At 38.0% G+C, this 26,903-nt stretch overlaps 1 protein-coding gene across 2 annotated transcripts in view; it reads left to right on the top strand.

Moving 5' to 3' along the window:
* The window catches only part of faf (ubiquitin carboxyl-terminal hydrolase-like faf), a 299,786-nt gene that overhangs the window by 166,139 nt on the left and 106,744 nt on the right, over window positions 1-26,903 (top strand). For both annotated transcript variants that reach the window (XM_067158104.2, XM_067158103.2), the window contains exons 22-26: window positions 2,773-2,989; window positions 5,919-6,045; window positions 8,408-8,663; window positions 19,588-19,737; window positions 24,229-24,436. In XM_067158104.2, the coding sequence (XP_067014205.2) occupies window positions 2,773-2,989; window positions 5,919-6,045; window positions 8,408-8,663; window positions 19,588-19,737; window positions 24,229-24,436 (958 nt within the window). The remainder of the gene's footprint in view (window positions 1-2,772; window positions 2,990-5,918; window positions 6,046-8,407; window positions 8,664-19,587; window positions 19,738-24,228; window positions 24,437-26,903) is intronic.

The following is a 26,903-nucleotide window of genomic DNA, read 5'->3' as shown; positions in this document are numbered from 1 at the left end:
AGCCTTTTAACCCTTCAAGCCAGTATTAAAAGTTGGCCAAGTTGGCCTCAGCAGTAATAAATTTTAGAAAAATATCACTTTTACATGCTGTCACAAACATTGCTATAACTTATAAAACGACTTGTCTGATTTTGTTCAAATTAAGTGGATATGCAGTTCATATCATGCAGATGTTGTATCTATATACAAAAAGGTGGCATGCAAAATAAAAAAATGCCCAATTATCTTCTTGGAATAAAGTTTGAATCAACAGGTGTTCATGACCACTTGGGTGAGCATTCACTTATATTACTATCATTATTTACTTCACACGTAATTTCCTGCTGTGCATAATCATCACTAACACTTTCATTCATTATCACTCCGATTATTCTCATCATTACTTTTACCTAATATGTGTTCGAGAGCTGCATTAGATAAATGCAGACCCTGTGAGGACTCTGCCATGTTGTTTACAATGATCGACATTGATGAAACAAATTCTTTTTGCGCCAACACAGGGCTGCATTACGGTAGCAGATACTCCCCTCCATGGAATGATACCCTGTACTGTGTGCCGTGCTAAGAGTTCATGTTGGCAGCCAACAGATGCCACATAGGTGTACATCTAAAACATCGCTGGCCTAGTCCGTACAGGTATTCGTCAAACCGCTCCTGGCTTATGTTTTGTAGATCCGTACACGTCGAAGCGACATCAACGGTTGAAGAACTGTGAGGCAATTCTCACAAACCGAAGGCAGCTCAAGAAGTCAAAAAGGATACAATGCATGATACGCATGAAACGTAGCATTTGCTGTTACTTTTGCTGAAGCAAATATTAGAAGTAAATGCTGTTTTTTGATACGTATAAAATTTGTGGTTTTATTACAAAGAAATTCTCTGTTCGAACTAAGCCTCTGAACGCGCACCAACCAGTTCCTGGAATAGTAGTCTTACTGCCGACAAGCTGACTGCGATTTTTCCTTATGTTAGGTATGAAAAGCAAACATGTCTTGTGAGTTATAATGCAGAAGCTGTGTCAAGCCAGCCAGATGTTTCATTTGCTTGTTCAAGGAACTTCCTGCTAGTCACAAACAGCAGCAATATAGGGAAGAGCATTGTTGAGGTGTTACTGAAATTTTCTTTATATGGAAGCAGGGACAAAAGTGAATTGATGGCAGCAGAGAACTGGAAAATGAAATTGCTTTCCTGGGAAAGAGTTATTAGAGATAAAGAGTTTCTCCTGAGTGGTTTAACTAGTATGAATAATATTATTGAACAATTACAATTAACAAATCGTTAAAAAAAGAGACTGTATAAAATGAAAAATGTACTCAAGAATCAACGGAGTAACTTCACCAGACCCACAGTATTATGGTTGTGCATTCATAGGAATAGGATTGAATTGCTATACGTTTTTAAAAAGGTTAATTACAGTGTAAATGTTAATACCTTACTGGGGAGAATAGAAAAACAGTGGAGTATATAAACATAAAAATTACAGAGTGAGTTCACTGCTTGATTCAGGCCGTGTAGCCATTAGTTCGCATTCATGAGATGATGAGTTTGAAGTCCAATGGTGGCAGTTGTGAAAATTATTTTCCTTAGTTTCCTATTTTCACCATGGCAAATGCTTGGATTGTATCTTAAGGCCATCAATGTGTCCTTCCCAGCCCTAGAACTTTCCTATCCATAGTCACCAGAAGACACGTCTGGGTTGGTGCAACATTAAATCACTAACAATAAAAATGAGTGGTATTCCACAGAACCGAACAGCTTTTAAGACCACGATTTCTTCTTCAGAATGGACTTATGTTAGCTCTCAATTTCAAAAATATTGGTCAGTATGTTGTTACACAATCCCATTTCACTGTCTGTCTGTTGCATTAGGTTATTGCTAGAATCTCATTTCCGTGATTACAAAAATGCAAATATTCGAGCCCCACTGCCCTCAGCCCTGAAGATGGTTTTCCATGGTTTCCCACTTTCACACCAGGCAAATGCTGGGGCTGTACCTTAAGGCCACGGCTGCTTCCTTCCCACTTCTAAGCCTTTCCTATCCCATCGTTGCAATAAGTTCTATCTGTGTCGGTGTGATGCAAAACAAATTGTAATTAAAAATTTTAAAAAAACACATTTAATAATGAGATTTTACACCATTTCATTGATAAGTTGTGAATAAACTTAGTCCTGAATGTTGGATAGCTCTACCTTGTCCATCTGTTTGCACATGGCCTTTCTTCAGAATCTTCTTCTTTGTAACAATAGGACACGGTAAGTATCACCGCCAGTCTAGCACTCTTTTGACTTTTCCCCTCTGTGGCCTTATTTATGTGCCTTGGTAAGTCTGTTCTCCGATTAGTCCAGTCGTATATAGAAAGATAGTAAAATGTAATAGGATAAACATGACAGGTCAGTATCAAGGGATCCATACAAACTGAGACAAGGACTGAAGTAAGAGGGTATTCTCCATATCTTTGTTCTTTGCTGGCTTCAGATAGATGGGCTTTCTCATCATCAATCCAAATCCTTAAATATTCCTCTTTTCTGAGCTCCCCCCCCGCAAGCTCACAATTGCAGGCTTCATCTTTTTTGAGGGGCGATCTTGATAGAACTTTGGTCTTGATTTGGGGAAAGTGTGATAAGAAGAAACACTAGATAAATCTTGTGTTGAATCATTCCCTTTCTAGCTAGATTATAGTCCTGTTCATGATACATTGATTTATGATAGCTGTGGCAATTATAGTTTCCATGATTTAGGACTGCAAATTGTTTTGTTTTTTTAACTTTCAGATGATCCTGTCGGGAACAGAGGGTGAGCGTTCACATCCTATGTTCATGCAGGCTCTCTCATGGGAGTTGCCAGACATGACAACAATCAGAGCTATAATTAGGTTAGCCTGGGCATCGAGTAGTGGCAACCTTCAGCTTCTGAATTCTTCACCTGAAGATCTTCACCGCATGCACGATAAGACTGCTACCAAACTGCCTGATGGCGAGGATGTTTTAGGTATGCTATTGCTATCTTATTATAAACAATGAATAAAATGCTCATGGTTTTTCTCACAAGTACTAAGAGAACTCTGTAGCTTAGTAAAGCGTACCACAGAACTGAGCATTACCTATTCATAATGTACTTACGCATAGTCATTTCTTAAACCGCATATATGTGCGAAGTTACCATATCTGCTTTAATAATTTCCCCCTTCATGTAATTAGTCCCCCAAGATTTTTAGGGCATATTGTCTGCATCTCATTTTTCAATAAGAAATTGGAACCCCTTGCATTGGTATCTGTGCCTCCCACTGAACAGGACAGGAGATAAGGAAAGAAATAGCAGCTGTCTCCCAAGGCAGTGGTACAAGTGAGGTGCGAAATGAGACGAGAGAATAGTGGTTATACTGCATCGTTTGAACTTAGTTGTTTATTTTCTTTTGAAAAATTAGCTCAAAAGTGGAAGAAGTCTGTTTTGATGCCATTCTGCAGATTAAGAATGTTTTTGTACAGGCTAATAGAATGTCATTTTCTCTTCACTATTTCTCGCAAACCAGTGATGTTACAATGAGGCACTGTACAACCGGTTGCCACGACTAGTGATGTATAATGAAGATGCAGACATTGATGGTCAATGTGCATGTGCTTGGGGGGGGGGTGAAGAGAAGCAGCTTGATTTCCGTGGTAGCTGGCAGTGGTGTTCGTTACTGTTAGTTCACGAATCCAAGACAACCTTTGATTTTTCACGTGAGATTTTGAGGGAGGTCTTGGATTTGGAGACATACAGTACTCCTCAAAAATTGAATTTCACTGGCCTGGATTTTATTCTCCTTTCATTTTGTCAGTGTCCAAGTCTCCGCTGCAGTAGTACATCTTACACATCACCTCTTTACACTTCATTGGTACTCCCTTCCTCCACACCAGGTTTGTCACCCTCTGGTAGCAATGCATTTCCATGTTGAATCCTTATATTGACGTCCAGTCCTTGGCCCACCAAGAAAAGAGAATTCAGATTTGTTAGACAGTGATGCAGAAATACATAAAATCTAATGGAAAATCCAGTGCAACAGAAAAAAAAAGGAGAATATGCCCCAGTGGTGATGAACTCTTCGTGGGCAGTTATGATGGTGTGTCCCATTTACAAAGTTTCTAACAAACTTTAATGTGCCAGGCTGAGTGGCTGATACGGTTGAGGCACTGGCCTTCTGACCCCAACTTGGCAGGTTTGAATCTGGCTCAGTCCAGTGGTATTTGAAGGTGCTCAAATACGTCAGCTGCATGTCCATAGATTTACTGGCACATAAAACAACAACTGCAGGACAAAATTTCCTCACCTCATATACATTGTTCATTTCTTGTTAATGTCTGTTGTAATGTAACACATTCACACATACTAGAACACTTTAAAACACCCGTGAAAAGTTCAAATATTCCTCCTATATTGTACAACTCTTACAAGTATGTATCATAACCTTAGATGGATTTTCTAGCAGAGTCAGCCACAGATAAACTGATTCTTGTCATTATTTGAGTTGTTATTGCCTTTGCAAAAGTATGTTGTATTGAAAAGGTGGAATTGTAAATTTTACTTAAATATATATGTAATCTCGGTTCAGTACGGGCCATTCGAAATGAAGAACCCTCATTGTATATGGGTTAGAGTGAATATTATAGATCGCAAAGTTTACTGTAATACAGAGTGATGTTAGATCTTGGGATTTTGGGAAGATTGATATTGATGTACAAAGAGCTGATGAAGGGAGTTAAGGCTCCCAAAACATGTACATGTGAAACATTGTAAGAAATCAAATATTGATAATATATTGACAGGGCGGACTAAACTATCACCCAATGTACATTATCATAAAAGTTATGCGAACTAATCAACAAGTTGTAACAGTGGAGTGAACTCAAACAAAGCTTAAAAAGTACACAATGCAATTAGATATCGAACTCGTGTTAAGTAACATATTTTGCCACAAATACCACTGAGATCAATAAACATTCACAGTCATCTACGTATCAAAGATTAGAGTTGATAATAAAAACAGATTAACATAAGGTTTCAGCAATATTTTCCACATTTTTATAAGGGAAAATTTTAAATTGGTCAAGTCAATTCACCAGAATATCTAACCAAACTGAGGGAATGTCCTGACTTCAAAAACAAGCAACAAACTTGGGAACTATTTATCACTGCGGAAGCCTCTTCACTGATCAATAGTCTGGCTTAACATCAAAGGGACCGCTTAGGACTTGAGTTGACTCGAGGTATAGAAGACTATTCGGGCTGATGACCTTCGATGTTAGGCCTCTTTAAACAACAAGTAAACAAGAAGACTATTGAAGGAACACACCCTCGGGTGGCCAAGACCTTGAACCTTTCCTTAGCTTTAAAACAACTGCAATTTCATTTGCAGCACTACCACGATTGTAAGGTACTTTCCTCTTCCACCTAGGTGGTGTTCAGTCATTATCATATTTTCAAAATATGAGAGTTCTGATATGTTATTTTTACTTTGAATTAAACAATGTAACATTCTAACTAAAAAGAAATTAATAATATTGGTTTGTACAAGAATGTCAAGGGACAATGAGAAAATGTCAAATTATTCATAATTCAAACTAAGACTGTTTGAATTAACGAAGTTTACTGAATTTGCAATAAATAGAAATTAACTTTCTCTCCAGCAATTATTTGTGCAAATAAAATTGTACATTTAGGTAGGATTTGCTGCTGTTTCACATTTTGTGTCTAATTTTAAATGTTGTTGAGCTTCAAAAATGCTTTCATTTCCTTATCTTCCAAGTTACAGAAAACTGCTATTCATCGCTTAACTCCAAAATCGGCAGATATTTTCAGGTCCCTAGTCTTTAGTTTTTAATGTCTCTAGTGATAGGTCAGTTGTACACATTTGAATTAGTTGTGTTTTCTTTTTTTGTAGTATGTAAGGAGGCCTTGGAGGTGCTGACTGTCGCTCTGGTGCTAAATCCGAAGGCCCTAGAAACGCTTACGAAGGACAAGATGTGGCATACGTTCATCATTGACCTGATCCTTCTCTGTAAAAACAGGTACTAGAAATGATTTGTTTATCATAAGGCTGTAACTTTTTCCAAGTTCATACATGGAATCTTATGAAGTAGGATTGAAAAGACAAGCCTTTTGTATAGGATAAGTCATAAATGGCTGAGTAGCCGGTGTGAAAGGAGTAGAGTGAGACAGGGAATGTAACTCACATAAACGCTCTTTCAGTTGTTGGTCTTGTAACAGAGAACATGTCAGAATACGAAAATAAAACCTGTTTAATGCTGAGAATGAATCAGGCTCCACTATTTCCAGACTTATCATAATTCAGATTCCGTGTACAGACTTCAGTATATAATTCATATTCCAAAGCTAACTTTTAAATGAACTTCCATATATAAAATCGAACAAAGAAAGCTGCTGCTGATACATTACAGTATCACCTGTATGAATCTCTACATCCCTTTCGTACTGCTAGGGCTGAAGTAAGTTCCTTTTCTCATTAAATATAACTTTTCCATAGAGCAACTCAGTACTGGTACTTCAAATATCAAGTTTTTGTTTTCTGTATTGATAGCATATTTTGGCTTACATTTTTTTAAATTTTCAATTACAAAAGATTTTCTACATGAAGATTATTTTGAAGTATCGTACAAATTCATATCTGTAACCAATGTTAGCATTTACTAAGTCGCTTCTTACATCAGAATGTTCTTATGTGTGGTTTTTGTTTTTTTAAGTTTTTTACAGTACTATAAGATACGATAGTTCAAATTTGATTTTCATAGAACTCTTTAATGTTGTGTTTTTTCAGAGTGTTTTATTAAGTGTACTTTCTATTTTTAAGGCTGAAGAAGGCCCAGTGGTGCCGAAACATTTACCAACTGTGTGAATTTTCTTAATTTTTCTTTTAAGACACATTTGTTTTGCCTAAGGTAGAACAATTATATAAGGTAATTTCTATTTTACTATACAGTCAGTACGGAACAAAATCAAGTATGAGGTCCTTATATTGCAATTCAAATGCTCACCAGGCTCATTAAATTGCAAATCAATATTCAAATCTAAAAATCAAACTTTCTAATAGGAGTCCGTAGTGTGCTAACTTGGTATTGCCAGGAGAGCAGAAAGCATCGCTGATGGTAAAAGACTAGGCAGGCCTGGCCCATCACCTGAGCCTGTAAATCGCATGTCTCCAGGTGTCCTCAAAACCATAAATCAAAGCGTCTGTACTGATATTATAAAGAGAGAAATTTGTCGGTTTGTTCGTATGTGGAGGGTAATTATTACAGAGTACAACTTCATTTGTAGAGCTGGGACAACTGACTCTTTCTTCGCGGCTCGGACGCTTTTGGAGAGACATTGAGAGAAATAGCTATCATTCCATATTGTATTCCTTGATCTTGAGAAAGCTGTTGACCATGTTCCGTGTCAGTTGATCTGAAATGCACGTTATGAACACGGCGTGCCAGAGCAGATTATCAGCTGGGTCATAATGTTATATACGAATGGCAGCAGTTGTGTACGTTGTGCTGTCAGCACGTCGGGCAGCTTCCCTGTGAAAGTTTTGTGTACACCAGGGCCCAGCACTTTCACCACAGCTCTCTCATAATTGTCATGGGACCCATCACTCAGGTCTTGCAACAGAGTGTCTCTTGGACCCTCCTGTACGCAGACGGTTGCACTTGCAAACATCACCCAAGCACAATTGCGATCCTAAGTTGAAGTATGGAACAACCGCCTCTCCCTGTACGGTCTCCATCTGAACATCAGGTGGACAGAATATGTGTCTAATGTTTTCATATCCCTGTTGGATAGTATTTATTGATGTATTCAGTAGTACTTTTTCTTGCTTAACTTTTTTTTTTTCTTGTCCCCTGCAGAAACTTCTTAATGAGGTTTCACTATATATATTCATTAGTGGTTAAGACCAGTCTTTTTTTTTCACTCTGTGGGAGAAACTTTGTTATTGTTATCACTGAAAGAAAACTTGGAGCAAGCCAAAGGTAATGTATGTTTTAAGACCCTTCAAGGAAAATACACAGGCTAATCTGCTGCAAGTACAAGTAGCATAACCTGGCTATGGGAGCTGACCCACTATTTGATGTATTGGATGTGGAGGGTGATGAAACATGACAGAGAACGTGGTAAGAGATGTTATTTTTGGAGTTTTCACTATTGTCACCTACAATGTTCAAACTTGACTTCTAATTCTGACTTCATTGCAGGCAAAGCCACAGGTGCAGCTAGCATATAAGTGTAGTTTCTCTGACAGATGTATTTCCATTGTTAACTCGTTCCTTGAATATCTCTGGTTGCCATGCAAATTCAAATAATCTTTGTTTTTCAGTTTTTCCCTGTAATCTTTCATTACTTGATTGCTAAATAGTTAATTGTGATTTTGTGCAGGTCTGTCCGTCTGGCAGCTGCTGAGCAGTTCCTACTCATCTCAACGCTGTGCAGTGCGAACCAGCAGCCGCTGCAGTTCTGCATCACCTTACTTTTCACTGTCCTAAGTACCATTGTGGTGGAGAACGCACGCAACTCGCATGAGTATTTCCAGTTGCTGTGCCGCTTGCTGAACTTTGCCTTCATGTCCAACTGTTCTCTTCCCACAGCAGAGACCCTCCTCAATAACGAAATTGTGTGGCTCAAGAAAGTGCGAGTAAGGATTGATATTTATAAATCCATACATTTTTAGACTTAATTTATTGCATGTTCTAGTAGTGTATGGTTAAACCCCCAAAACCACTTAATAAGGGTTCAGCAATGCTAGCAGATACCACATAAATCAGAACAAATCCGTAGATGGAAGCACAAAGATACAAAGAGTGGACGGCAGTTGCCGATACTTTCACAAATACTAATCGTGGTTTGTATGTACTTTAAACTACAGTAAACCAATAATAAAACATTATTTTTATTTTTAATTGCATTTCATATACCAAACTCTTATGTTTTGTCAGTTGAAGTTATTACTCAGGTTTACAATACAAAAGAGTGATGGATGAATGAACACTGACTTCCCTCAGTGCCATCTCTTGTGATTTGTGCAAAGGTAAAGAACAAGTAATCTCCATGCATCTTCTGGTATGATCTGCCTTTTTAAACTTCGCCTAATCATTGCACACATTATCAAAATGTCCATATGTTTATACATTTGCCTCTGTACGAGCAAATTACTAAAATCAAGAGACCTTATGCTGGCTGCTCGAGAAGTTGCGTATGATCGAAAAAGACTGCACCTGCATAGATTTCTGATAACTCTGTTATATATTAATTTTGTGTGTTCTGTAGTAGTGGAATGAGTTTCTAGTTTAATTCATTACTGTGTGGGATCAATCTCGCCATAGTCGGGAGTTGTTTAACCATGCTCAAATATGTCGGCCTCAGGTCTGTAATTTACTGAATCATGAAAGCACTCTTGTGGGACCAAATTTCTGGTACTCAGCGTCTCTGAAAAACCTAAGCTAGTTATGGGAAGTAAAAAAGTAATATTATCTACTGTTTCTTCAGAATTACTGTCATTATCACTTATTACTGTGTTTGTCAGTCTCATCATCTGCGTCTTTGTCAGATAAATTATCTTGTGTGATTTTCAAGGCATTCATTTACCTCCAGCTCTTCTTAGACACGTTTCAACAATTTCTTTATTCTTCTGTTTCTTCCTTTTCTGCCAACTAAACTTTCACTTTAAAAGTCACTGATGGTTGAAAGTAACACACTTGCCAAACACTTGCTGCTATGGCTCACTTGGTGGACATAAAAAATCAATATTATGATTTGTTAGGTACGTTGGCAAGTAAAACAATTGTGATTGGATTGTTTTTATCACGTTTAAACCTATTTCTCTCCCAAAAAAAAATAAATAAATAAAAAAAAAAAAAAACCCTATATTGGCCCGAGTTACGAGATATTAAACGATCACCTTGTTCATGATCTCGCCTGCCTATATTAATAGGCCTAGCAAAAGCAAACTAGTTTCCTCATCCCGAGGTGGTGAGCTCTCTTTTAGACAGACCCCAGTGAAAGGGAGTTGTCTACCATTTTTACCCCAAATCAACCTTCCTGCCTTTCGTAAATCTCTGGCAGTACAGCACCGGGAATCGAACTGAGGCTCCCAAGAACGGCAGCTGATTGTGACAACCATTACACTTGCTGACATTCTTAACTACGAAACACAGACATATATACATGACTGATGCGTGTTTGCAATGCGCGGATCAGACACGAAACTATTCACCTATTTGTGCAACGTCATCAGAGCTGCAGTGGGCCTACGCTGACAGATGCACAGCATGACTTCAATGCGTGTTTTCATTGCATGGGTCATACAGGCGAAACTGTTGACAAATTTGTGTGATCTCATCAGAGCTGCATAAGGCTTGTACCCGCTTCGAAGTGGAATCGTTCTTCTCTGACGAATTTCGTTGGGGGGTCCCGTGTGCGAGATTCATTTTTTAAATTTTCGTCTCAAAAAGTCAAGGGTGGTCTAACACACCAGTAAATACGGTATGTTCCCTTTGTACTGAATGGAAAGCTAAGCGTGACATATGACAAGAAGAGAGCTATTATTGTATTCATATACCGTTAAGTATTTTCCCAATTCTTAGAAAATTCTGATGTGCCTGGAGTGTAGCACTGTCTGAATTCAGAATTTAGGTACCTTTGAGAGTAATCACAATTCTCTTTTCAGACACCTCTATTCATAAAGTTTCTGTAACGTTTCCAAGTTGCAAAATAATTATTTAAAAGTTCTTTAAAATTATGTTAACGTGATTATTTTTGTTAGCGTATGACAAACACTTTTTACTCCCATACAGCATAAGGAAAGAAAATGGAATGAACCAAGTTTCAAACTGTTTCGGTCCTATTTTCTTCCTAACAAACCGTTTTTGATATGTTTTGTCCGATGAAAACCAAAATAAAGGGTACACTGTTAGTCTTACAAACAAAAGGACCCGGCATTCAGGATTTATAATTAAAATTCCTATATAAAAGCTTGTATTAATTTTCTTCATAATCTAATGATTTGCCATAAAGTGGGCTTTTTTTTACATGTTAAAGGAGCATTTTTGAACATGCAGTCAAGGGCACTCACATGTTAAGTGCAAAGTCAGAAAAAGTGCCAGTAAAATGCATGGACGAATCCTCTAACATCTCCTGAAAATGAATAATGTGGTAAGGAATAGAATTTTAATAACCACAAAAATGTATGCTGCAGTATGCGTTTTTGATCAGTAATATCATTTTAGGAAGTACTGCTTCTTCAGAAGGTTCAGCTAACTTGTGTGCAGGTAAAGAGGCAAGGCGAGATGAGATCATCCCTCCTACTTGTGTAGCGATGAAGGCAAGGAATGAGTCTGGTCAAGAGACTGCCATAAATGTGTCTCTCATCAGCTACTCTCCTGTTGAAAAGTTTCACATACTGTTTGCTTGGAATTTTAATGCAGAAATAGAATTTATTTATTTATTTATTTATTTATTTATTTATTTATTTATTTATTTATTTATTTATTTATTTATTTATTTATTTATTTATTTATTTATTTATTTATTTATTTATTTATTTATTTATTTATTTATTTATTTATTTATTTATTTATAGTGAGAGAAAGTTGAAAAAAAAATTGTAATTATTTTTTTAACCCGAGAACTGGCCACTGTTGAATATTCAACACTTTGGTCCCTGCTGTAGTGGTACTGTCGAATATTCAACATGTTCGTATTTCTTCTCATAATTTCCTCATTTCTTCAACAATTGTCATGACAGTAGACTTCTTGTCATTCTCGATGTCCACAGCAGCTGCAATTTCAGTTTCATAGTTACAACCTCATTGGGCGCAATTTCACAGAAATAAATGAGTGCCAGTGTGAGTTATTTACTTCTGTGTATATATTATTATTTGATTATATGCATTTTTAGTACTACGTGTGTCTTAATATAGCATCTTCACTTCATTACGGAAAATTAGAAATGAAGTGGTGCGAAATTTGCTGGAAGATGAAAGCGACTGATCTGACTTTGAGGTTATTGAGAATGAACCTACAGATTCAGAATGTTTATCAGCTACCTTTTTGCATCAAATATCGGAAAGTGAAAGTGATGACGAACCTCCCACAAAGCGGCCTACCGTAACAACATGGTCTGTGGTCACGCCTCCAAATGATTGCATGCCAATACATTTTCCCTTACATTTTCAAGAATATACCTATCAAGAGTGATGAAACTTTTGCTAGTGCATTACACAGTGGCGTGCACTGAATCCCATCTACCCCAGTGCTGCTGGGGTAAATAATTTTGTATTTACATTTTATTATTATTCCTGAGAATGCTTTGTACAAAGTTTAAAAAACTGCGAACATCTAAGCCAAGCCAAGTACAGCTGCCTCTACAATCCGCTTGCACTACCGCAGTTCAGCTTCTTCAGCTAGCTGGATTTCCTTGACGGCGCGAAAGAGAGGTACCTCAGCGAAATTTAAGTCGCTTGGTTGGCGCACTTGAAACTTCCTTGTCCTGAGAGCAATGCGAGGCTGTGGGCCCTCCCCCGACAGCAGTTTACAGCGACAGGCCAGCTAGCTTAGGTAAGGGATGTTAGTTTTTACACCTGACACTCGAGGTGTTCAGCGCCACACACTAGAGACTACCAGAAAAATATCTACATGTTAACAGTATAAACACTTGCACATTGTATTGCTAATAAAAATAGAGCCAGTTTTATGAAATCAATTGTAATATAGAAAAATATATTTTAATTTTGGACTTTGGCATGTATAAAGTTTTTTTGAGCAATTCATTGATGGCACGTGTAGAGTATATTTTCTGATACCCGCAGAAAAATATTTAGGTTGCCCAGCATGAACACAGAGCTAAGGGCGAAGTAAGAGAATTTTGTATAGTGGTATATAGTGAAGTTTTGTAGTGTTCTTGTTGGATTATAGGTGAAATTTCGTGAGTTCCTTGCCATTCTTCATGAAAATAATGTATATTACAAGGCATGACGAATATTTTCCCTCTTTTGTCATGGATGCTCATATACTCGGTAAGCAATTGAAACTATAGAACTTCAGCGACGATAAAATACCAGTTAAATTTTGCCGATTCAGTTTAGGTTACCGGTAGACTTTTTAAGTTGAAAACAAATGTGTAGTCCCAGTGTATTTTTGTGGAAACCATGACTGTACTATCACAAAGGATCAGTGGGTACAGTGTTTAAAATCTGCTCTAGATTAAGGCAACACACAGGAGATAAAAATATATTTTTACCTAATGGATGGATTTTCACGAAACTTTGTGGGAATGTCACCTACATAAAAGTAGAGATATCACAAACATTTCTTTCATATACATTAATAGTTTTTCCAAAATAGTTTTTTGTTTTTTTAATTCCATTTTTTTTTCATGGAACTTAATTAACATGTTAAACTAAATTCGTAATTAAGTAGATAATACTTCTTTCAAAAGCACTACATATCTATTTTTCTGTACATCATTTTTATAAGGAGATATGTCTTACTACAGTTTGGGTGAATTTTACATTCTAAAATTTTGGACTTAAAAATCCCTACTACTTGAAAAAATTCTGCAATCAAAAATCCATACACAGGTTTCTTAATATAGCTGTGATACATATACCATACAAATTTCGTTACATTTGGCAGAATATTACGGGAGAAAAATGGGATTTAAATGTAAAATTACAGTTGGCAAACAGAGCATTATTACAGTGATAAATTGTTTGAATTCAGCGGAATAACTTCGTGACAAGATAAAAGAAACTCAATCCTTTCAATTTTAGTCCTAAAAAAATTTCACCAAAATGACCAAAATATCGATTTTTATCTCTGGTGTGTCGCCTTAAGTTGTTATTGTGTCGTCACTGCCGTGAATATCGATTTGGAAATACTATGTGCGAGTGTGTGGTTGAAAATATTCTTCAAAGACCTTTCTCAGGTAGACCTTTCCATGAAAAATGCAGCCTTATAAAATGGTAATGTTGACTTTAGAGAGTGTAGTGGGGCTACGATTGCTTATATTTTAAAAAACTTTTTTGCTGCTGGTGTAGCGAATGTGTTCACCGCATGCCACTGGCATTACAGATACACTATTGACAATCTGTATATTTCTGTTTGTGTTATGTTCCAATTTTGTGTACATATGATCAAAAATTTTATTATTTTGGATTTAGGAATTACACTTTTTGGACAGACTACATTTTCCCAGTCAAAACATTTATGCAATTTCATGTCACCACGACAGTCATTGTATTAGCTCTATGTAGATATATAAAACTTTGTAGATTTATTTCATATCTTAAGGATATGTTGTATTTTATTTACACAAGAAAAAGCTGCAAAATAAGGCTGCCAACAATATTTAACACTGCCAGTTCGAGGGTTAAGGAAGTGGATGGATATTGTACCATGTGTATCGAGGTTTATTAAAAATGGAATAGAGATGATATTATTCCCAAATTGAAGAGCGCTAATTTGTTATGTTGGTTAGTGTATTATCATTATCAATAATAGAAAGTTTGTAATGAAATGTTAGCCGTTTTTTACGATTTCTGGTTCTCCAAGAAATGAATTCAGTATTTTCATAGTAACTTTTGGGTTCATGCATTGGTTGTTGATTAAATATAATATTTGAAGAGATAACCTTTAGAATAGGGTTATAATTATTGTGTGTATTAAAAGTTGTAGGTTTTAAATTGGCCATCATTTGCATAATGTTATAAATTATTTTGTTTTAATATGATTTTATAATAGTATTAAGTTTTGTTTTAATATGATTTTATAATAGTATTAAGTAGTATATTGGGGTTAATTATTAAACTGGCCAGGCTGAGTGGTTCAGACGGTTAAGGCGCTAGTCTTCTAACCCCAACTTGGCAGGTTCGATCCTGGCTCAGTCCGGTGGTATTTGAAGGTGCTCAAATACGACAGCCCCGTGTCGGTAGATTTACTGGCACGTTAAAGAACTCCTGCGGGACTACATTCCGGCACCTCGGCGTCTCCGAAGACCGTAAAAGTAGTTAGTGGGACGTAAAACAAATAACATTATTATTAATTATTAAACTTCAGTTGTAATATTGATGCTGTGTGACACATTGTCTCACAGAAAAACAGGCACAAGCTACTTTTGGTTGAAATTCCCTTCAAAACTGGAAAGAATTTTGTGCATGTAAAGCCATGGTTAAACGCTAGTATTTATAGCATCTGGAGGAGCATTCAAGAATTCCAGAAATTGTCTATATTAAGAAGACAGGGTTGATATTTGCTTTGAATTATGCAAGGTGTCCCAAAAGTCTCCACATGTGGCAAATTTCAGTTCAAAATAAAAATGACACAACTTGCTCAAGTGGCGACCTTAAAAAGTCAGACGCAGGTCAATGTTTCAACCAACCAGTCTTGAAGTGCACATTGTGACATGCGTTACTACGGGCGTGCAGATGATCCAAGTCCGGCATATCCTCTTGATTAGAGTTTGTGATTTTTAGCATTTGTGATAAATGCGAAATATGTCGAAACTTCGTCAGTGTATGTGCCTTCATCTTGTATGACCCGTACGAGTGGTTTTTAGCGATTTCGAATTAGCGATAAAATGCGAAATTGGTTCAAAATGCGAAATTATACAATTTATGCGAAATAGATGCGAAACTCTCAGTTTTATACAAAATAAAGATATCTTTTTTAAAATGATGCATTTTTCTTTTAAAATATGATATATATGTTATTTATTTCAGGAGAAATAATTATTACGGCGCCCATTGCGACACTTCCGTCCTGGTGCACGGAGCATTTATAAGTTCATTATCGCAGTTAGCTGATCGGAGAGATTTATTCTCTTTGTTTTGCAGCCTACCCGATTGGTGTCAGATGATACCTGAAGCTATTTTCTCTGTGTAAATAGCAACTCTGAGCTGAAATACGGAAAATAAAAAGCAGCTCATTTGGCGCTCGTTGTAAACAATCATGGCGGCATCCAAACGCGGCATGGATGAGTTTATTCGTAACTGGCTTGAAAAGTGATGTTGAAAGTGGAAATGATTCTCTGGAGAGTGAAAATACTACTTCTTCTTCTTCAAATGACAGTAATTACGATTTCAGTTCCGAGATGATAGTGCCAATTGAAACTACGTGACAAAGTCAGAATGCAACAAGAGCGAGTGAGAAGTTTAGTTTTTTTCTTTTTGCTTTACGTCGCACTGACACAGATAGGTCTTATGGCGACGATGGGATAGGAAAGGCCTAGGAATCGGAAGGAAGCAGCCGTTGCCTTCATTAACACAATGCTGTCCGCTCACGTATCAGTACGTGTTTCCAAGCACGGTGCTCTGCAGCCGATCACGTATAAATACATGTTTGTGCAAGTCTGTCTTCTGATGCCATCTAACGGTTATTGAGGAACTATTTGAAGATTATCGTTGATGTGCCTAAATGGTAGAAAAACTACGCTTCTTTTAGTACTGATTTTGCCCGTTTTAGTGCGTCAGTTGCATTTGTTTTTGCCTTCGAATATCTTCCGTGTATCCATCAATGCTAGTAAACAAAAATGGCAGCCCCGGTAAACAAAAACAGTGGACTGACTCCTGGTGATATTATACATGAATTATACGCTGATAATATGTTATATGTTTCCCGTGATTATGAGGAGAGTGAAGATGAATTGTCTAATGATAATTCTAGTGCTAGTGTCATGCATTTATGTGGAAGTGATGCGTTGAATGACACGTTTATTGCACCATGTGAGCAATGACCTGATGCTTCAGATAGCAAAGATGGTCTAGATGTAAGTACTGTTGATAATATTCTCCCTATTTCTGGCAGTGAGTGGCCGAACAGGATATTATACTGTTTTTGGAGTCTTTCTCCTGGACGCCTGGCGTTAAAATTTCGCCGAGTGAACCTGAAAATATAGGTTCTGATGTCAAGTTGTTCATTTGTAATGATTTGTTGGCGTATATGGTGGAGGAATCAAACAGATATCAATACCACAATGAACCGAAATATAAAATCTCACCAAAAACTTTACAGTGGACAGATATAACTGTGAATGAACCTAAAATTATTAAATTATGATACCGTGCAATAACTCCATGTCTCTGCCAAAACCTTCCGGCCACAGGGGCCAGTTATACGTCAGATGGGCTGGACAGCAATGTGTTAAGGTACAGTCCCAGCACTTGCCTGGTGTGAAAATGGGAAACCATGGAAAACCATCTTCAGGGCTGCCGACAGTGGGGTTTGAACCCACTATCTCCCGGATACGAGCTCACAGCTGCGCACTCCTAACTGCACGGCCAACTCGCCCGGTGAGAAGTCTAGTAAAATGATACTTGGAATTATGATCTTGTTGACAATAAGCCTCTTTCTGTAACATGTAAACCAGTTTTTGAAATTCACTCTATAGTGAGGAGGGGGTTGGGTAATAATCCGAAAGAAATGGACGTAGGGAATGAATTTCTAACCCCACAGTTCTGGGATCACGTTACTAAGGAAACCAATGCCTATGGCTCTACATTTCTTGCTAATTTATCTGCTTCCCTTGAAACCAGTAATACTTACGAACAAAAACATTGGTTTCCTGTTACTACAGACGAGCTAAAAGCTCACTTTGCTTTGTGTATTCTTATGTAGCCTATGTGATTAATCAAATTTATGTTAAAGTGACGAAAAAAATAAATGGTATGTAAGGGAATATTTCCTTTCACAAGTAATGGTAGGCCAAAGGGTTAAATCATTCAATGTGTGGAATTTCTTTCACTGGCTAAAGAGCACTGCAAAGAACAATCAATCAAACAGCAAATACACTTTCAAGCACCACGTTCATTCTCTTTGTGTGTTGACCCTTGATCATAGTCGGTTATTCTTGACATTGGTCTTAAGTAGTAGTTCTGTTTAGAAGTTCGGTAGCGATTTATTTTCTTGTCTGGTAGCCATGGGTAGAAGCGAAGTGACGATCAAACAGCATGCCGAAAGTCACAAATCGGGACATTTTTATGTAAGCGATACAGATGGCCTATATTGATGTGCCGACTCTGCAATCAAAAACTTGAAAAAGAAAAAAAATGTTTTGCAGTCCTTCCTTTGTCTGGCAGCACTTCTGTGCATTTGGGCCTCTACGAACAATGTCGATGTAGAGTTTTTTTTAGCAAGTACAACATAATTGTAACTGATAGGCGGTCTCAAATGAAGGAGGACACCTTTTAAACAATTGGCATGTTGTACTTCAATCATTATTGAATTGATAAATAAATACGTTCAGAATAATATTTTTCACTTTGAAATTGTGTTTGTAAATTTGAACATAAGCATATTCCTGTGTGTGCGTTAATACTTCTTGCAGTATTATGTTGATGTTTGTCTTATTTTCCATAGTGAATTCAAAACTGCATGACGAGCAATGTGTGATTAAACAGTATGATTTTACTCCCAACTGTTGTGTGTGCAATTTAACAAATTATGCCTATTTTTAACCAATTAGCTACGAAACGCTAAATTTGAGAAGTTTATATGCTACAAAACGCTAAATTTGAAAATCAAAATGCTAAATCTCTGATTTTTAAATGCTATAAACCACGAACTCTACTCATGATGTATCATTGTGAAGACTGGGAAGTATGGTGACCAGTAAACAGGTGCTTGTCATTCACTTATGTCATCGTGAAACTGATCGTCCAGCCAAGACATTCTCAGTGTGTTTGTGTTCTATAAATGTCATTTGGCATCTCATTTGCAGACAAGGAATACAGCTCCTTAGCTGAATGATCAGTGTAATGGTCTTCAGTTCATAGAGCTCCAGGTTTCATTCCTGACCAGGCCACGGATTGTAATCATCAGTTAATTCCTCTTAACTAGGGCTCGATTTTTGTGATAATCTGAATACACATATTTATTTATGCACAACACATCACACACCAATTGCCAAAAAAATGCGCATTAGTGAGTACATCCCTCTACATACGATTGGATGGGGGTGGTAGAATAACATCCACGGAGTCCCCTGCCTGTCATAAGAGGCGACTAAAAGGGGCCTCAGGGTCGCTTAACTTGGGAGCATGGGTTGGCAACCACGGGGCCCGTAGCTGAGTCCTATTACTGCTTCTACATACTTTTGTAGGGCTCCTCACTTTCATCTGACTTCTCTTGGTCACTCTTGTTCTCTTCCAACCCTGACACTATTAGGTTACGAGGGCTAGTGTCCTTCATTTTCACGCCCTTCACGGCCCTGGTCTTTCTTCAGCCGATACCTTCATTTTTTTAAGTATGGCATCCCCTTCTTTTTATCTCTCTGTTGCCTACTTGTACTTCCTCTTAAAACAACCACCACCAGTGGCATCTGGTTGTGAAATTGGATGTAATCCACATTAGTTCTGACTCCAGATAATTTGAAAAGGGTGTGGAAGGAAGGAAAGAAAATCTGCAAACCAATAGCAGTCTTCCTATTTGTGGAGACTTGCAACACTCTGTATTTTCAAAATTTTTCATGTTTTACTCTAAAAAAAGTATTTTTATGTGAAATTAGTTTATTGAAAAATCTATAGTCATGTTTTTTCATACAATTTTCATTCTTCGGTAATTTTCAGGCAAATGTGAAGGAGACCGGTGACCCTCAGGTGGATGAAGCTGTGCTGGAAGGCCACTTGGGAATTGCCAGGGAGCTGTTGTCTTTCATGACTCCTGAGAAGAAGTACGAGCTGGGTTCGGACGAAAAGAAGGGAGTCAATCTTGTTAAGGTACTCTTTATTCAGCATTTTCATCATTTAATTGAGGGTTTATTCTGAAGGCCTTCATTAGTGTTGATGCAGCCAAGTTAGGAAATGCCTGGTAGAGAAAGTTATTTGATAAGATACAATCAAAATAGTGGAAGCAATTTATAGTATTTACTAGGATTTATTTCCCAATTTTTAACGTAAGAAAATAGGGATGGGAAAAATTGTGTGAAAATAATTTTGAATCTAAAGTAGTGATGCTGTTCCACTGCTTTTTTGGTATAGTTCTTTGGCTATCGTTGGCATAGATATGTCCTGCTCTTAAGAGAAAGGTTGTTCCTCTTCATGAATCTGCTTGATTTAAATTAGAATTCCTGTATTGCTTTTTTGCAATCTCCAGCACCCTAGCATTTCATATTATTGAAACTGAATAGCTGTTTCTTAAATCAATTACCGGTTTGTAGGCAGACTTTTTCTTTTAGTTCAAAAAATGCTCCTCAGTTTAAATTTTGGTATCATTTAACACTTTCCCAGGAGCAGATGTCAACTCTGACCACAATCTGTTGGTCATGAAATGCCATCTGAAATCGAAGAAAAAGAGGAATGCAAGGAGATGGGATCTAGACAATTTAAAGAAAAGTGTGAGGGATTGTTTCAAGGAACATGTAACACAAGGGCTAAATGAAATAAGCGAAGGAAACACAGTAGAGGAAGAATGGACAGCCATGAAGAATTAGATCACTAAGGCTGCTGAAGAAAAGTTAGGAAGAAAGGAAAGATAAACTAAGAAACAGTGGGTAACTCAATACATACTAGACCTAATTGACGAACGGCAAAAGCACAAGAATGCAAAAAATGAGGGCAAAAAAGAATACAGGCAAATAAAGAATGAAGTAGATAGAAAGTGCAGGACAGCTAAGGACGATTGGCTGAAAGAGAAATGCAAGGATGTTAAAGGTTGTATGGACCTAGGATAGGTAGATGCTGCATACAGGAAAATCAAGGAAACCTTTGTAGAAAGGAAAACTAGGTGTATGAATATTAAAAGCTCAGATTGAAAACCACTTCTAGGGAAAGAAGACAAATCCAAAAAATTGCAGGATTATATCCAACAGTTGTATGAAAGTAAAGAAATAGATGGAACAGGAAGAGGCTGTTGATGCTGATGACATGAGAGACCCTATTTTGAGGTCAGAATTTGACAGAGCTTTGAGATGCCTAAGTAGGAACAAGGCACCAGGAATTGATGACATACCCTCAGAATACGGACTTAGGAGTAACTAGCATGAAGAGGTTATTCTGTTTCGTATGTGAGATGTATGATATAGAAGTGCCATCCGATTTTTGGCAGAATGTTGTTATACCTATTCCCAAGAAAGCCAGTGCTGACAAGTGTGAAAACTACAGCACCATTAGTTTAGTATCTCACGCCTGCAAAATTTTAACACGTATTATTTATAGAAGAATGGAAAGACAAGTTGAAACTGAATTGGTAGATCAATTTGGCTTCAGAAGAAATGTAGGAACACGTGAAACAATCGTGGCTTTACGTCTGATCTTAGAGGACCTAATTAAGAAAGACAAGCCCACGTACATGGCTTTCATAGATCTAGAAAAGGCATTCGATAATGGTGACTGGACCAAGCTATTTGAGATTCGAAAGGTGATCGGGATCAGATACCGGGAAAGAAGAATTATCTACAATCTATAAAAAAAAATTCAGTCTGTAGTGATAAGAATCGAGGGTTTTGAAAAAGAAGCAGAAAGAAGTGAGGCAAGACTGCAGTTTGTCCCCTCTCCTTTTCAGTGTTAACATAAGACAGGCAATAAAGGAAATCAAAGAGGAATTTGGGAAGGGAATCGAAGTCCAAGGGGAGGAAATCAGAACCTTGAGATTTGTTGATGATATTGTTATTTTATTTGAGACTGCAAAGGATCGCGAGAAATTGCTGAATGGTATGGACGGAGTCTTGGAGAAGCAATACCAAATGAAAATAAAATAAGTCCAAAACAAAAGTAATGGAGTGGAGACGAACAAAGGCAGGTGATGCAGGAAATATTAGATTAGGAAATTAAGTCTTAAAGGAAGTGGGTCACTATTGCTACTTGGGTAGTAGAATAACAAATGATGACAGAAGTAAGGAGGACATAAAAAGGCAGACTAGCACAAGCAAGGGAGGCTTTTCTTAAGAAAAGAAATTTGTTCACCTCGAACATTGATATAGGAATTAAAAAGATGTTTTTGAAGACTTTCATCTGGAGCATGGCATTATATGGAAGTGAAACATTACATTAACTAGGTCAGAACGAAAGAGAATAGAAACTTGAAATATGGTGTTACAGAAGAATGCTGAAGGTGAGATGGGTAGATAGAAGCACAAACGAAGAGATACTGAATCGAATTGGTGAGAGGAGATCGATGTGGCTAAATTTGACGAGAAGAAGAGATAGAATGATAGGACACATCTTAAGACACCCAGGAGTTGTTCAGTAGATTTTTTAGGGAAGTGTAGGTGGTAAGAACAGTAGGGGTAGACCAAGGTATGAATATAACAAGCAGATTAGAACAGATGGTAGTTATGTACAAATTAAAAGGTTAGCAGACGATAGGGTGGCATGGAACGCTGCATCAAACCAGTATGGATTGATGACTCAAACAACAACAACATTGAATACTCGAATAAAAACTATCCAACTGGGATATGGAAATGCTGGATGTGGTTTTTTTTGTTTTACCGACATAAGTGCATTTTACATCTGAATGTGCCGGTACAGTGAAAGCTTTATGTGCCGTTTCTAAAGATGAGAGGATAGTATTAAAACGTGTAAAAAGCAACCTTTTCCACTGGGACTTATAAAAATAACAGTGTATTGAAAGATGTGAAAAACACCAAACAACAAATATGAAAAATATTGCACTAGGGCCCATAAAGGTAGAAACATATTATTGCAGATCACACACTTTAGCCAGCTTGGTGGCCATGATCTTCAAGGCATAGAGTCTGTATAGTCTCTAACACTGTGGTTAGCCAGTTAGTCCCATTGGTTGAAAAGAAAATTTACCATCAGAATATTGGCCAACTGGGTAGGAGAGGTGCTAGTATACAATTTTTAATACTAGATTGCGTGCCAAAAGCCTGGGTTCAATTCCAAACCTCTCCACAGTGTTCATATGGAGTTAGGGTATATGATGCTGTTGATAGAGTCATCCATCGAATGGGGACGTTAAGCTTTGAGGAGAACCTCTTGGTATTGCTCGATAGGATAGGCTACGTGCCAGCACCAGGTTTCACACACTCTCTACTATCATATGCCATGTCATTCATTTCATCTCCTATCATTAACTGCTCTGATGAGTTTGACATCAGAAAGGGCATCCAGTCATAAAAACTTGCCACGAAGATTCATCTAGCTTCATATCAGACTCTGTAGAGAAACAGAATAAGAATTGAACATGTATGCATGCATTGTAGATCACACTCTTTCTAAAAGAAATGTTAATTAAAGCCTTATATTTCGGACCAGTTGGTTTTTAAACACTGTTTTCTGGACATACCCATCGAGCATGAATCATTTGGAAATTACACTTTGCCATCTGAATGAGGTTGGCCGCTATGTTGAACTTGACAGAACTTCACCCGACTCAAGTCGAAACTCGAAGGTGCTTGTTTCAGCATGTGCGTTTAAAGATGTGGTTGCCAGTCCACTTCCTGAAGGATTTTAATTTTTACTTCTTTAGTACACAATTTCACAACATTTCCTGTATCCATAACTGGGCTATCATGCGACAAACACTGCCATTCATTGTACCACTTGACACAGAATAAATTTCGAACTTCTCTGGAAAAGCATTAAAAGGCTCACTGGGTTATTCATCAATCTCACTGCCAACCAGCAAGAAAAATTGAACATTCCTCAGGCTAGTGGTTTGCTCCCTGGAGGTGCAACTTAACCCTGTAAAGTTCAGGAATTCAAGGCCTTTGCCCATAATTGTGTAACTTTCCTGGACCTGTCTCCTGTGCTGAGGGCTCTTATCTGTGTTGGAAATAGTGTTCCTTTCACAAGTGTTTTCTGGGCTAGGAAGAAGGTGATCATACTAAGCAGTAATAGCAAAAATTCTGAACATAAGTGAGGTATTTTTAAATAGATTTAATACGATGGGAATCAGGACTTTGAATTTATGTGCTAAGTGAGGAGGAACGTACTTACGAGGTTTCGCTGTGTTTGAAGACTTCAGTTTTTTTAAGATTTGGTCATTGTTCTTGTTAGTCTTTACTCCTCTTTCTGTTGCTTCCTCTTCCCATACTGACCTCTCATGCTTATCCTATTGTGTGTTACATTTCTATCTCTGTATGTGTCATTTGTGTCGTAAAAGTCTATTGAGGTCTATTTCTTATTTTAGGTAATGTGCTTTCTTTCTATATATTCTGATTAATCTTATGTTTTGAAGGCTGATTGTGTTTGTTTCGGTTGCTGGTGGAAGGGCTTGTTTAATCTTCTGTTCCTTGGGAGTAGGAGCTGGTGGAGGACTTCATCTTCCCTGCATCTCGTCTCATGCTCCACCTTCAGAGAACAGGCGAGCTCAGCGTGGATCAGGCTATCCCCGTGTGCCAGTCGCCGCTCACCAACAACGCAGCCTTCGATCTGCTTGTTGGCTTGTGTGTGGGTTGCGTGCCCAACATGAAGCTACTCGTCCATATGCTCACGGATATGTTTTATTCAGGTAAGGTGTTCCTTCAATGGAAATAGTGTTAAGAGTAAGGATTTAGTGCCGACTTTTGTGACGAAGTCTAATATCAGGACATGTCTGTTTCTGGGATTATTGAGTGTGTTTAAGTTCAGTGATATGGTCATATTGCCGGCCCCCGTGGTGTAGGGGAAGCGTGCCTGCCTCTTACCCGGAGGCCCCGGGTTCGATTCCCGGCCAGGTCAGGGATTTTTACCTTGACCTGAGGGCTGGTTCGAGGTCCACTCAGCCTACGTGATTAGAATTGAGGAGCTATCTGACTGTGAGATAGCGGAACCCGGTCTAGAAAGCCAAGAATAACGGCCGAGAGGATTCGTCGTGGTGACCACAAGACACCTCATAATCTGCAGGCCTTCGGGCTAAGCAGCGGTCGCTTGGTAGGCCAAGGCCCTTCAAGGGCTGTAGTGCCAAGGGGTTTGGTTTGGTTTGGTTTGGTCATATTACCAATGAAATGAACAGTGTTAAAAAACATTAATAAACAAGTGATCCAGGTCCATAGCATCCTTCAAATTATAGGACCAAAATACATAAAGTACAATATATATTATTTCCTGTAGATTTTTTCAGTATACATGGTTTGTTCCCGAACACATGTATCTTACAACATTCGCAAAAATTAGTTTCTCATTTGGTTAAATGATTGCTTATCCTAACGCTGCTTTGTTTCTGAGCCCGAATGTCAAGAGCCCCACCCCCTCATTCAACTTTTCCCACTCTACAAATATTTTGAAAGTTTTTACTTTTTTAGGGATCTTGGGAGTACCAGGTTCTTTGATAACCAAGCTTTAGGATTCTAGGGCGTCAGTCAAGGCCTCATGTCTACTTTCAGTAAAATATCTAGCTTTACAGGTCATTTATAAGTATAGATTGAGACATTGGCGATCAATATAGACAGTGTTCTTCGATCTTCAGCAACACAGTAGAGTTGTGCGACGGATCGTATTTCAGTCCAGTCTTGAATGTTTTTGAGACATGTTTTTTTTTTTCTGTCTACTCTTCGCTGTCCATCGATTTTGCCCTTTAAAATGAGGAGTAATATTGCATATCTTTCACCACGTAACACATGTCCCAAGTATGCAATTTTCCTGCATTTGATGTTGACCAGTAGTTCTCTTTTAGAGTTTGCTCGTAATATTTGTTCATTAGAGCCGTGCTCTATCCAGGAAACTCGCAGCATTCGTCTACGAAACCACATTTCTAGAGTCCATCCTTTTTATGGTGGTCGTTTTTAAGGTCCAAGCTTCAACTCCGTAAAGTAAAATTGGCGAAACATAACATTTAACCGTGCCCTGTCTCATGTTTTAAGGTGTGATCACACATTAAAGCCTTCATTTTCTTGAATGCTGATCTTGCCATTTCTATACAGAATAATTACATACATTATAATCCACGTGCTTAAGACGGGGAATGAGAAGTAAAGGCCATTCATTTATTTACTTAGTATTGATGGATTAAAAGTCACAAGACTTCATTAGTTTTAACAGTCAAACAGCCGAGTGGGGTGCGGCGGGATAAGAACGTAAGCTGCCAAATGAAATGTACAGTGTGGTGAGACCTGATATGTGGGATCAAGAAAGGAAGATGGAAGTGGCTGAAATGAGAATGCTAAGGGTGTGGTGTGATAAAGACAAAATCAGAATGACTGCATCAGAGGTATGGTAAAGTAGATTCAGGATCATAAATCGAGATGGTTTGATCACGTAGAGAGAAGAGATAAACAGAATGTGGGAAAGAGTCGGGGCGGTAAATGTCTCTGGAAAGAGAAAGAATGGACCAAAGAGGAAGATGAGAATCCCTCCCCTCCTGTGGGTAGGGGCAGTAGAATACATCAATGGTACCCGCTGCCTAAACTAAAAGGGGAACCAGGGATTCTCGGCTTTGAAGCGTGGTCTGACTACAGTTCCCCTAACAGTCTGTCAGTGCTTCCAGTTGTTTTAGGCTCCTATCCGACCTGCCATGGTCAACTCTTGTTCTCTTTCAACCCTGATAGTATTAGGTCTGAGAGACCTCGTGCCCATCGGTGGCCCTTTTTTGCCGATACAATCATTCTTTGATGTGTCGGATCTCATCCATTTTTCCTCTAATTAGTGTTGAGAGAGGGTGGTTGCCCAGTCGTACTTCTTCGTAAAATAATATCCCCTAGCAGAAGACCAGGATAGGAAGACACGGAGCTAAAGGATTAAAGGAGGATACACCAACCCTACATAAACATTGGAAATACAGCGAAGAGAAAGAAAGAGATTATTTGTTCAACAGTTATTATTCATTTTAAAGAATATCACTGGTATTACGCTTGGTTGCTTACAATACATAGAATTATGATGGCGGTGCATGAAGCATTTCTATCGTTCTGGTTCTATGAGTTTTGACTTGACAGTTAACCGAAAGTCAGACATTGGTGCCAAATTGTTACAACTACAAACAGCTGATTAACGACACACAA

The sequence above is a fragment of the Anabrus simplex genome, chromosome 14, assembly GCF_040414725.1.
Source record: "Anabrus simplex isolate iqAnaSimp1 chromosome 14, ASM4041472v1, whole genome shotgun sequence".
NCBI classification, from domain to species: Eukaryota; Metazoa; Arthropoda; class Insecta; order Orthoptera; family Tettigoniidae; genus Anabrus; species Anabrus simplex.
Note: the sequence above shows the minus strand (reverse complement) of the source record. Positions and strands in the feature narration are given on the sequence as shown.